This window comes from Hippoglossus hippoglossus, chromosome 2, assembly GCF_009819705.1.
Source record: "Hippoglossus hippoglossus isolate fHipHip1 chromosome 2, fHipHip1.pri, whole genome shotgun sequence".
NCBI classification, from domain to species: Eukaryota; Metazoa; Chordata; class Actinopteri; order Pleuronectiformes; family Pleuronectidae; genus Hippoglossus; species Hippoglossus hippoglossus.
The window spans coordinates 11,228,932-11,242,285 of NC_047152.1; the positions used below are offsets into that span (position 1 = coordinate 11,228,932).

Consider the following 13,354-nt stretch of genomic DNA (forward strand, 5'->3'; position numbering starts at 1 on the left):
AATGCCTCATGAATTATTATTGGGGAGGGACCCTTTGTGCTCTCGGCCAATCAGGAAGGTGCATGTACTCTGGTCAGCTCCTGATTGGAGGAAGTGTGTCCACTGCTGTGACCTTTAATTAACGCAGATAAAGTTTTATTCTCCAGTGTTTATACGATTAAATGAAATATTCCTGTCAACCTTCAAACACTGTTCAAGTGTCAGAGTTTGATGTTTTTACTGCGGAAACAAAAATGTGAAACACACATTAACACTGTTTTATTTTGAAGGCGGGTACTTGTTTCCAGTCCGTTATATTTGAGTTCAAATTGTTTATGAATTTTATTGTTTAATTTGAGTTTAATATTTTATAAATCCAGTTTCATAAGATTCAAATGAAATACAATGTTAAGTACTTTTTATTATAAAATTAATTACAGTTATTTACTTTCTTATATTCAGGTAAAAAACACATTGTATCTATTTACAAATAAAATCTGTAAAACGTGTGTGAAATAAAGGATCAATAAAGGATCAATACATCACAAAGAGGTTCATAGTTTATTGATCAGAACATTGAGGTCAACAATCTGAAATCAATAAGAGAAACTAAACGTTTAAATGTTCTTATACTGATCAATAATATCCAGCTGGTGATGGTTCAGTAATTTATTCAACAAATGGAAACGAGAGAAAACCGTTATTAATTAGTTTTTACTGACATTGATTTGACATCATTCAATAAATTTTACTTCTCGACTTTTCCACAAACAGATTGATAATATTGATTTATTTAAGCTGTTTAAGTATTGTTTTTATATCATTGTCTTTAAATGTATTATTTATTCATGTAACTTGGTGAAAAACGTTTTCACCAGCTGATTAATCTGTGAATGTATTTTGATTTTTTTATATGGTTTTAACATCTATTATCTTATTTTATGAACTTTTTCTAAATATATTTTCAGGCCTGTGAAAGAATAAATGATGAATTTATTCTTTAAAACGTTTTTATTTTTTAAATATTTGTTTCTTTATCTCAGTACGTTTTTAATTTCATATATGTAACAAATGTTTTACTCTATAGTTTTAAGGACGTGGGTTTGTATTTTATTATTTTATTTTGTAATTTATTGACACATAAGTAATCAAACATATATTTAACTGCATAGAATTAATATATAAACTGAAATGTGTCCGTTTGTTAGGGTTAGTTTGAGGATAAAATAATATTGATACATAACATTTGTACTTTTGCAATTGTTATACATTTTTTAAACGTTATATTCTGTTTAGACTTGATGAAGCTCCGCCCTGTCAGATGATTGAAAGCTCCAGAAAAGATGTTTACATTTTAAATGACCCATGTGGGTCACAGTAGTCTCCTTGACTTGTACACTGTAAAACAAAACGTCTGTTTTAACTAGTTCTCTTATTAGTGCTCTTTAGTTTTTCAGGTTCTCAGGGTCGTGCTTCTCAGGTTCACTTATTCTCAGATTCCCTGGTTCTCTGGTTTTTCTGTTTCGTGGTTCTCTGGCTCTAGATTTAGGGTTCTCTTGTTTTAGGGTGTTTAGGTTTTAAGGTTCTCTGGTTCTGGTGTTCTCTGGTTCTGGTGTTCTCAGGTTCTGGTGTTCTCTGGTTCTGGTGTTCTCAGGTTCTGGTGTTCTCTGGTTCTGGTGTTCTCTGGTTCTGGTGTTCTCAGGTTCAGTAAACGTTGTTTGATCTCCACTGTGCTCCGTTAGTTTCTGTCAGAAAAAAGAAAAGTTTATGAAAACATTGAAGTTTTATGCGTTAATATATTTCTTGTAAATTTAATGAATGATGCTGAAGTTTCAACATAGAACAGAACGTTTTAACAGAACTTTGCTCAGAACATTTCATATCAAATAATTCTGTCATGAAACCAGCTGTGAACTTATTTTAATCAATAATCATTAAACTAAACCAAAGGATTTCTTACTGGACAGATCCTGAGTGGATTTCTTCCTCTGATGAGATCCTGGAGTCTGTAAAAATATTTAACATCATTTAAATTATTATAAAAATATGTAACATCATTAATATAAATTATTATACAAAATATTTAACAATTTATTTAAATTATTAATCTATAACTTCAGAACTCATTCTAATTATGATTCAAGATTAAAATCTCATGAGGATCGACGTTTTCATAATTCCAAGTTAAAACCTCATAGTTATATATCAATATTGTTACATTTTCTTTGTATCAATAAAAAGAAAGGAAAGTTATCTTCTGTTAGTAATAAAAAAATAAATATAAATATCGTACCTTCTTCTTGGAACCTGCGGCGCTCAGAGCCGCGATTTTACTCTCGATATCAGAAACCTGACATAAATAAACAATAAAAACAATACAATAAAAATATATATTAATAGTTATAAGATTAAGTTTCATTTAGAATCATGTACACTGTAAAATGATATATATAATATAAATGAGTAGTTTCAGTTTATTATTTATATATAAACCCTGATAATTATCATAATGATATATATTATGTTATTATTTATAATTTGACGCTCTGCTGCAGGTGTGACTCTGGACCCACCTCGCTCTCTGCGCTCTGGACTCTGGCGGCTGTGAGCGCCACCACGTCCTCCAGATCCGACAGCTCAGAGTCCGTCGTCCCTCCAAAATGATTTTTGGCGCTCTGCTCCAGTTTCCGAAGTTTTGTCTCCAGTTCGTATGACTGACCAGCGGTGATGTACACCTGCGCAGGTAAGAGGACAAACACTCCTGAGTCACCAGAGAGGGCGCTAACATGTTAACACACCTGTGATAATGATGGTGACAGGACTGAGAATCGTTTTACAACATACTGATGTACAAACTGTTTCAATTCCAGAAAACCACACGTAGTTTTCACATAATCATATGTAACATTTCTTATTATTAGTGTTATACTATTAGAACTATATAATATTTTTATAATAATAAATAGACCCAAATATTCTTAGTGTATTCATGAATGTTCAGTATGTTGTGTCAGATACTCGGATGTGTTGTTTGATAGACGGACACACAGCAGCCAGGACATTGAAGCCATCCACACGTAGTTGTCATGCATCAGACGAGGCAGGGGGCGGGGCTTAGTTGGACCTTCAGACAGAGACGTTAGGGGGAAACGAGGCGTGCAGTTCATGTTTGAATCTTACATTTTCCTCAAGTTCCCTGAAAGCATCATCTGCTTGCTTTACATCAGTCCCTACTAAGTGAGATCTGTCGGTCGGCTCTGAGAGGCCGTACTCGACCATTGCGTTTTCTGTGGCATTAATGGTTCTCAGGACCTCAGTGGTGAGGTCACAGAGGGCGGCGGCAGTTGATCTCTGAAAGCCATGTAGAGGGACAGATGTTAGCAGCTAGAAAACAACATCGGATCCTGAAGCAGCCACTGGCCTGGACCACGATATGACCATGTAGACGAGGGTCTGTCTATCGTTTACTCCATTTCACTTCGCTTAGTTGTCGTCCAGGCTGATCCAGAACCCCCTAACCCTAACCCTAACCCAGTCTGCTTCACCTTCACATTAAAAGTTAAGTGGCAGGAAGCAGCTTGTTAGTGGAGGAGTCATGCAGCGGTTAACCCTAACTTACTCAGTAACCAACCAACACACTAACTAACCCCCTAACCCCTAACCCCCCATGATTGACATTAAAATGAAGAATCCACATCTGAAACTAACTACCTAACTAGCTAACCAACCCCAACTAACACACCAACTAACAAACTAACTAACCCTTAATAACTAACAAACTAACGGACACTCACTTACCTACTAACTAACTAACAAACTAATTAACCAACTAACCCTAACTAACTATCATTAACGAACATTAACTAACCCTAACCCAACTAACTAACTAACTAACCTTAGCTAACATTAACGAACCGTAACTAACATGAACTAACTAACTTACTAACCTTAACTAGCTAACCCTAACTAACATGAACTATCTAACCTTAAGTAACTAAATATGTCTAACCCTTCAACCGTCTTAGGAATTTAACGATACGTCGATGTAGTGATTTATATCAATATAAATGTATATAGTACAAACAACAAGTTTATAAATATAGCAATTTAAATATTGTGACTATAATCTATACATAAAGATGTAGTTATACTTTTACAAAACTTCATAATAAGCAGAGAAGAAATAAAACCCTCGCAGCTTCGGAGTGAATGTTATTTTGTGTCAAACAGGTAACAGCTGTCGTGACCTCTGACCTCTGACCTACCTTCTGAGCCTCGGTCGGGACCTCGTCACTGGACGAGCTCAGTTCTTTGACCTTCAGGGAACCCAGAGTCACGGCAGCGCCGCGGGCGCCGGCTGCACCTTTACCCAGAGGGAAGGGCTTCTTCTCGTCGTCCGATGACAAGCCCTTATCGCTCAGGTTTCCCGCCAACTCGCTCAACTTCCTGCGCAGCTTGTCCTCCTCGTTCTGAGCGGACGGAGTGGGCGCCTGACGAAGACAAATGGAGACGTGATGTAAAGAATAGATTTGAATTTTGATGATATTTATTAATCGGTGTTGAAGCCGACGTCACCTCGTCGCCGGGCGTCATCTTCTCCTCCAGACGACTTAACAGACTCTCGATGGCCGACATGCGTTTGCTCAGCTCGTTTATCTGCGACATCGAAAAAGACAAACTGTCATGTTTCTACTCTTCATCACAAACAAACTGTTTCCCTGGCAACAGAAACACATTTTCAGTTTTCACAGTGAGAAGTTTTTATTTTGATGTGACGTTAGTATTAGACATCGTTTGATCGCGACTTGGTCGTATGTTCTTACAGGCGGGGCTTGTCCCAGGGTCTCCTGAGACGACGCTCTGCTGTTCTTGCGGCGGTGGGGGGGCTGCTGGTACATGGGGGGGGGGTACCTCGGGTACTCATCCTCATCGGAGGTATCAACGTACTGTTGCCTAGCAACCGACGAGCTGATCTTAGACAGAGAACGAGTCCGCACCATCCTGCTCTCCGCATTGTCCTCTGATCACACACAGTAAATATATACAGGTAAATATCCATGTATAAAAAATACATGAAACAGATGTATTTTATTATTATAAATTATTATAAATATTAACACAAAGATTAAAATGTGACATTTAATGAAAAATAAAATGAATCAAAATCAATTTTAAATCTAAATTAAATGAAAAATTATATTAAAAATACATATTATACCTATAATAACACAAATACTTCATACTTATTATTGGGATTATTAATAATAATAATAATATAATACTTGCTCTATAGTACATAATTAATTTGTAGTACTCTCTTGTTCTCTGTGGTACTGTAGTAGTGTATTACTTTTTATACTGTGAAGTACTGACCGGGCCTCATGGCGTACCGATCCAGACTCTTCCTGCGGTTGCCACGGTGATTGTACGTCTCATAGTCAGCGTCATTCCTGTAAAATCGATCTTCCTGCATCTGCTGAGGAAGTGAGTCATGTGATCACAACAGGAAGTGTCACAAGGTGTGTGTTTGGGTGTCGTGTTCAAGTGTGTGTCGTGTTCAGGTGTGTGACGTGTTCAGGTGTGTGTCGTGTTCAGGTGTGTGTCGTGTTCAGGTGTGTGTCGTGTTCAGGTGTGTGACGTGTTCAGGTGTGTGTCGTGTTCAGGTGTGTGTCGTGTTCAGGTGTGTGTCGTGTTCAGGTGTGTGTCGTGTTCAGGTGTGTGTCGTGTTCAGGTGTGTGACGTGTTCAGGTGTGTGTCGTGTTCAGGTGTGTGACGTGTTCAGGTGTGTGACGTGTTCAGGTGTGTGTCGTGTTCAGGTGTGTGACGTGTTCGGGTGTGTGACAGACCTGCACAGATGTTCGTCGTGAATGAGGAAAATATTCCTCGGAGTCAAAGTCAAGCGGATGAACTGACAGCAGACGTTTACTCTTCCTCATCTGACAATAAAAACAGGAAGTTAAATCTGCGTCGTCTCGTCATGATAACATTCTTTATATTTTGAAATTCGTACCACTTTGTAGCGCTGAGCCTCGGACTCGCCGTGGTCGTCCTCGTTAACGTTGCCCATGTCTGCAGAGACGGAGACAGAATCTTAAGGACTGAGACAAATAACACAATCAGCCATTTTATTGTGAACTCACAGTTACGGACGTCCGGCATACTCTGCGTGTCATCATCACGACCACCTGAGGAGACGCCACACTGATCAAACACCATGGACAAGTGAGACAGATGAATGATGGACAGGTGAAGGTGTAATAATTGTAATGACGTTGTCATGATGACTCACCGTCCCCGTTCAGCCTCTTGTACAACGACCTCATGACCTTGGCGCTGCCGAAGCGTTTGAATCGGTTTCTGACGTTGTCATGGTACCAACCCACAGTGCCGATCTTCAACACCCTGTACACACAACACCAGACCATGTGGGTGGAGTCTGACCTGCTTGTGTGGGTGGGGTCTAACTAGACAGTGTGGGTGGAGTCTCACCTGGTCATGCGGCAGTTATCACACACCCAGCCGTGCTCCTTCTTGTTGTAGCGGCTGCAGGATTTGCACGTGTACATGCGACAGTCGAGACACTGACGTTTACTGTTGACCAGGAACTTGAACGGTTGAAGACAACGAATACACATAGAGTCCGACAGTTGACTCTGAGAACCCAACAACTCTCGCTTCGTGTCCTCCTTCTCAATTTGAGTCTTCAAGTCGCTGCAAAACAAGCAAACCATCAATAACCGGATCAATTATGTAAAATTAATTAGATTTAAATTTAAATAAGGTTGTATGCGTTTTACAGACAAACCTCAGAGGAGGGGGGTAGGGTTAAATCTGATAGGAGGCGGGGTTAAATCTGATCGAATGGGTGGTGCTCAATCTGATCGGGCGGGGCGGGCCGTGGTCGCATGATGTTGGGGTTCAAACGTGTGACGCTGGTGAATCAGTGAATGACATTAAAATAAAAAATGTCAGACTCTGACATCATCAGTGTCAATGTGGTTGTCATGGCGATGATCAGATGTTACAGAGGACTCACAGTGAAGCCTGTTGTTTATTGATCAGGTCTGTATTGATCATCAGTGATCACAGGAAACTAATGTTGACCATTTAATGTGTGTGTGTGTGTGTGTGTGTGTCTGCCCCCGGGGCTGATGGGAGCTGGAGTCCTCAGTGGAAACAGAGGAGTCTTTGTGAGCTTCCTGTTTTCTCTGCTCCGTGTGACTGAGCCGTGATCGACTGAACAACAACGTCTTTCACTCCGAGCTCCACCAGAGGAAATCAGCTCTGATCGATAAACTGATCAATACAGGAACTTACCCCAGTCGCACCTCCTCTTTTTTCCGAAGGTTAAAATCTCGTTGAATCACCTCCCAGACGTGTTTTGCTTCTTCGTCCGACAGACGAGAAAGATCCAGTTTTCGCTCCATGATGCTGAAATGATGAAAAACTGAACAAGTCACTCACAGGATCAATATCAGCTGATCACCATGACAACACTGTTAATTATAACATGATTAATAATGATGGAGTTCCACAGGGTTCCACTGTCGGCCCCTTATAGTTCATTTAAGATGAAGCTAAATGAAGAGAAAAACATTTAAAGAACAAATTGGTAGAATAAATACATTTATAAGTTTGTAGTTACAAAGAAAAATATTTGAATACCTGTGAAGAAAAAGTCAAGGAATTATATTATGTTAATATGATGTCACAAAGATGATGTCATAGCATCCAGCTGATGACGGACAGATTAGGTGACTATCAAGTGCATTGTTGGAAATATTGGACAGTTTTTGGACAAAACTTTGTTAACGACGACAGAAACTTTATAAGAGAGAAACTGAAATGTTGCTGAAAAATAAACAGTTCTGTTTTTTCGAAAAAGTGAAATTTACTGAAGTGAAGTTTTAAATTGAAACAACTAATTTAACTTTTATTGATATCTGTTAAATTAAAACACTTTTTTACCAGATATTTTCTGTGGGAGATTTGGTTCATTTGAGGGAATAAAAGAATAAAAAAGTTTAAAAAGATGAAAGATGAACATTTTACACTTTTCCTCTAAAACATCATAGAAGTTGTGAAGTTGCCGGTTGCTCGTGAGTCGCAGTTCGTCACCACGCCCTGAAGATTTTAACTAACCTTTAATCTATGATTTACACCTTCAAAATAAAAGACAAACTGATGGCAGAGTTTTCTTCTGTTTTATCAGATTAATTTGATCAATAAGTTTATTTGACAATAACTAAAAAGAAAAACTAATAAAATCTAACGAGAAGACATAATAAATAAAGACAGATAAAGAGAAGGTTTTACAGTGTTGTGATTCACTGTAAAACTATGGAACTCAAGTAATTAAGTTAAAACTAATAAGTTAGAAAATGAGATTAAAGAAAATCAACTGACCGTGTTTGTGAGGCTCGTCACGACGATCTGATGAAAAGTCTGAGTTTGAACTGAGCTCAGAGTCACATGATCACATGATGAGCTCCTCCTGACAGAGACACACAAAGACACACACAATGCTGCAGGGCGCACACACACACACACACAAATTATTTTATAACATCCGATGTGGAGAGTAAAAGTTGTAATTTACAATAATTAAATCACAATAAATAATTTGACCAGAAAACTTAATGACAATATAGCTCAGAGAAAATGTTGTAAAGTTATAATTTTATATTAAAAAGGGCTAACCCCTGAAATAACACTCACACTGTGAGATGTACTTGCTGAATGTCACCACAGGAGGGCGCTCAGACATTAGAACCCTGTTTATTAAGAGAACAGAATTTATCTTAAGAAACTTTTTAACACAACTGAATCAGACTTTTAAATAACAAATAATACAAATATTTCATTTAGTTCTTATTTTTTAATTTCTATTTAATGTATTTATGTTTATTTTATTTTTTATTGTTGATGTTTACATTACATTTCATTTAGCTGAGGGTATTAAGTACACAGTGTACTACATGTGAGGGTATTCAGTGCACAGTGTACTACATTGTTGGTGTTTAGGTAACGTAATTTTATTTTCCACATATTTACTTGTAAACAATTTTTTTTTTACTTACATCAGTGTTAGAACAGAATCTTTGATTCACTTTGTTTCAGTTTCATGTTAATCACAAAAACAGAATCGTTAAAATCATTACAAATTTTAGAAATCATTAAAATAAATGGAATCATAATCAACCCTGACCCAAAACATTAAAACTAGTTCAAATCATTAATCATCAAGCTGTATGTTCTGTTAAAAGCAGCTCAAGTGAAACCTGATAGAATACTTATAGTACACTGTGTACTCAATACCCTCACATGTTAGGGTCACCCTAACCCTAACCCTGATTTGTGGTTAATAATTGTTTCTATTATTTAAGAGAAGAGTCGTTAAATCTTTTTAAAGTCTGATGAATTAAATTAAAAATAAACGAACAGAGATCAGCTGTTCACTGTTTATATTTAACTTCAGCTCAGACTCAACATGATCCTCTGTGTCGTGCACTTCCTGTCTCAGTCTATGTCCTCGTGCACGTTTGTCAGGATGTGGACATACCAGTTGCAGTGGGGGGGTGTACACATATATATATATATATATATATATATATATATACACACACACACACACACACAAGAGAGAAACATGAGCCACAAACTGATTTAACTCAGATCAACAAAAATAAATAAAATTAAATGTGACGCAAACGTTTCTGACAGACGCACAAAAAATTTAATTAACCAAACTGATGACAAAACAAGAAAATAAAGAACAAAAGACACTTCAAAGACACAATGAGACGTCAAAATAAAACATTACAGAAAATGAGACACAGCAACAAAACTTGTTTTTGACTTTTAAAACAATTAAAATGTAAATTCTATCTCATGACGTCACAGTTAAATTTATAAATAAAGACGTCAACAGGAAGTTAAACAACAACAAATAATATCACACACATAAACACTGACGTCTATTCAAGTGTGTGTGTGTGTGTGTGTGTGTGTGTGTGTGTGTCCGTCACATCAGTCGACCGTCTGTCATGGTCCTGACTCAGCTGTTGCCGGGTCAACAAGGTCGTTCAGGATCTGGTTTCTTTTTTGTCACATGATCTAAATAAAGACGCAAAGTCATGATCTGAGTCCAACATGTAAAATGTCTCGTGTCTGACGGAGACGTGGTCAAACAGAAGAAACGGGAACAAACTTCTGTTTGATTAAAGAAACCAAAGATTCAATGGACTTGTATCTGTTGTCACTTCCTGTTCCAGAGGATTTAAATTCAACAATCAGACGTCAGGAAAGTCGTCTCGTTATCCGTGTCTCTAACCACGTTATCAGAGGGCAAATGTGACGTGATTCAGGTTTGAAGCTGCTCGACATCTTTGTCCTCATGTTTCCCAGCATGCCTCAGTCCAGCTGGGTCACCCTCTGAAACTCAACCCGTCTATTCTGGTCCGGTAAAAATAACTTGCGTTCACCAGACGACTAAACAAGGCCAGGAGGCGTTCACTGACCCGGTAAATATAGGAAACATGTGCACCGCTAAATACAGACACAGAGGGAGAGTCCCCGGGAATTTAAATCAAACTTTATTTACAACATTATCACTAACAGTCTGAACAAAGAGACAACACAGAGTTTTTAGTTTTATTTATTTCTTGATTTTTATTTTTCACTGAGAAAAGACGACTACAAACCACACTCAACAATCAAATTGTATTCACACCTGAAGACAGTTACACAGTTCAGTCCAGAAAAAACATCCAAATACAAAAGTATAAAAAATCTAATACAAAATAGAAAGTTTCAAACCTTTGTGAAAAAATTGCACAACTCGTTTATTTCAACATGAAACCGAAGTTTGTGAAGAAGCAGCAGAAACAAAGTGACTTCCTGTCGTCATCCTGGTCGTCATCTTTCCCCGTCTGTTTTGGTCATGTGACCAGGATCAACTGATTCTGTCAGTTTTTACTCTTCGTCCTCGCAGTCCTGTCTGAAGTCCATGTGAGCGAGCAGCGTCTCCACCTCCTCCGTGTTGAGCCTCAGGTGTTCCATGCTCTCATAGCCTGCTTCGACTCTTTGCAGGTCAACGCCGCTCGCCGCCTTATGCGCCTCCTCCTGCAGCTGCTTGGCGGTGAGGAGGAACTCTGCAGCGCCGCTGCTCTGCACGCTCTGCTGCAGCTTCTCCTGCAGCTGGTTGCTGAGCTGCAGCTGCTGCTTGTAGCGCTCGGCGAGTGCTCGGAGCGCAGACATCTTGTCCTGCTCCTCGCGGCTGATGTGCTCCAGCAGCTGACCCTTCCTCTCCTCCATGATGGCGTACAACAGGTCAAAGCTCTCGCCCAGGCGTCTCCTCTGCAGCTCGCCATTGTCCTGAATCAGCTTGCAGGTGTCGTCCATCTGCGCCACGACGGCCTGGACGCAGCTGTTTCCTGCAGCCAGCAGCTCCACAGCGGCACACAGCTCGCTCTTTTGGCTCTGGTAGATGGCATGCAGCGGCGACACCTCGCAGTCTTTGTGTTGCCCGAACACCTTGCACATGGAGCAGGTCGGCGTCTGGCATGTGATGCAATAGATGTTGATGCGTTCTTCCTCGTGCTCCTTACACATGGGCTCCTTGGTGTCTTTGTCCTTCAGGGGCGGGTCCTCGCCATTTCCACTGCGGCTCTCCTGCTGCTGCTTGTAGATGTCGATGATGTTCTCCACCAGCAGGTTCCTCTGCAGCCCGTACACACCGTGGCGGTCAAGCATTACCTCGAAGCGACAGGTGGGGCAGCGGAAGGTGCCACCAGAGAAGTGGTAGGGGTTGCGGGACTCGTAGAGGTCGTTGGCGCAACTGCGACAGAGGTTGTGTTGACAGGGCAGGATGACCACGGGTTTGTTGAACATGTCGAGACAGATTGGACAACTCAGCTGCTTCTCCAGACTCTCCATGGCACTGAGCGAACGCATCACCTGACTCGTCTGGATGTCCATCGTCTGCTTCTTCTTCTCTCTGTGGTTAATTTTCGTCTGCCGCTGCCTGGAGCCCATCGCCTTTATACCCCTCACCCCCCTGACCCCCCGCCGGCTGTTTGTCAAACTGATTGGGAGAAAATAGACTTGGCTCCGCCCCCTGCTGCACAGACCTTACTGAGGACCAGGCCCCCCCTCAACCCCCTCACCCCTCCCTCCTGCAGAGACGTTTCATGAAGCCTTTGATCTCTAAACATTTCATCAAATGAATCAATGTATTAATTAAACAAATTTATTTACATGTTTAACTTTGTAAACAACCAAACAGCAAGTGAAGCTTCTACGTTTAAACTGAACTGAAACTCGACCTTTGACCCCCAACGTTCCAGTGTATTTGGGGTAAGGATGAGTTACACAACAACAGCAGAGTCTGAAGTAAACACTTGTCATGTGCAGCAACTTGTGTAACAACCTCATGAAATCAGTTTCCACATGTTCAGCAACAACAGAGCAACATGTTCAGCAACATGTTCAACAACAACAACAACAGAGCAACATGCCATGTGACTGCATTTGAAGCAGCTGTATCAGTCTCAATTTAACGTCCTATCTTCATCACGTTCTCGTCGTCACGTTCTCGTCACACACACACACACAGGCTAACTCTTGTGTACTTGAGAATTTTGTCTGACATACGTACGACCTGTCATCACCTACGTGGGCTGCGTCTCCCTGTACTTGACTCTGGTTGGTTTGTCTGACGTGGCTGTGTTGTCAGGTGGGGGGGTGGTCTGAGGAACCTTTCACACCTGATGTTTTGGTTCAGACTGATCTCACCAAGATGTGACAGTCCTGAGTTTTTAAATCAATCAATCAATCAATCAATCAAATTTTATTTGTATAGCCCATATTCACAAATCACAATTTGTCTCATAGGCTTTAACAAGGTGAGACGTCCTCTGTCCTTCACCCTCAACAAGAGTCAAACTACTAAAACCCTAAAAAAGGTAAAGAAGGTAGAAACCTCAGAGACACATGTGAGGATCCGTCTCCCAGGACGGACAGAAGTGCAATGGATGTCAAGTGTAAAGGAGAACATCAAGATAAAGGTTTTAGCAGCATTGATAAGGGTAAACATTTTGAAGCATAACTGAAGGTCAATGAATTGATGGATTATTGTCAGTAATGGTCGAGTATCTGAGGAGAAATACTATGTATCAAGCTGTCCTGCTTCAATCACAGTCTGTGGTCAGCTGCCACCACGATCAGGATCCACCATCAAGATCGGATGCCACTATAGTCCACAGTCATTGTCCACTGCCGCCATTAGGATCCATCATCAGCTGCCACCTCGGTCGTGGTCCACCACCAGTATCAGATGCCAGCACGATACAGAATCCGCCATACTGGATCCACC

At 40.1% G+C, this 13,354-nt stretch overlaps 2 protein-coding genes across 4 annotated transcripts; both read right to left on the reverse strand.

The window, feature by feature from the left end:
* Window positions 1-1,578: 1,578 nt before the first annotated feature.
* mlpha (melanophilin a) lies at window positions 1,579-8,506 on the reverse strand. 3 transcript variants are annotated; one of them, XM_034604452.1, is made up of 16 exons: window positions 8,386-8,506; window positions 7,297-7,410; window positions 6,469-6,690; window positions 6,269-6,381; window positions 6,120-6,164; window positions 5,990-6,048; window positions 5,826-5,915; window positions 5,353-5,452; window positions 4,803-4,999; window positions 4,555-4,635; window positions 4,245-4,469; window positions 3,160-3,330; window positions 2,553-2,714; window positions 2,273-2,329; window positions 1,940-1,985; window positions 1,579-1,724 (listed from the first exon to the last, which is right to left on the reverse strand). In XM_034604452.1, the coding sequence occupies exons 2-16, from the start codon at window positions 7,404-7,406 to the stop codon at window positions 1,684-1,686; spliced, it is 1,719 nt and encodes a 572-aa protein (XP_034460343.1). In that variant the 5' UTR covers window positions 7,407-7,410; window positions 8,386-8,506; the 3' UTR covers window positions 1,579-1,683. The 3 variants fall into 3 exon arrangements, with proteins under 3 accessions (XP_034460343.1, XP_034460336.1, XP_034460350.1); XM_034604445.1 differs by having other exon boundaries at window positions 5,353-5,455; window positions 8,386-8,505; XM_034604459.1 differs by lacking the exon at window positions 3,160-3,330 and having other exon boundaries at window positions 5,353-5,455; window positions 8,386-8,505.
* Window positions 8,507-10,635: 2,129 nt separating this feature from the next.
* trim63a (tripartite motif containing 63a) lies at window positions 10,636-12,039 on the reverse strand. Its single transcript, XM_034604685.1, has one exon. It carries the CDS (start codon window positions 12,013-12,015, stop codon window positions 10,954-10,956), a length of 1,062 nt encoding a protein of 353 aa, XP_034460576.1. The 5' UTR covers window positions 12,016-12,039; the 3' UTR covers window positions 10,636-10,953.
* Between the last annotated feature and the right edge of the window lie 1,315 nt (window positions 12,040-13,354).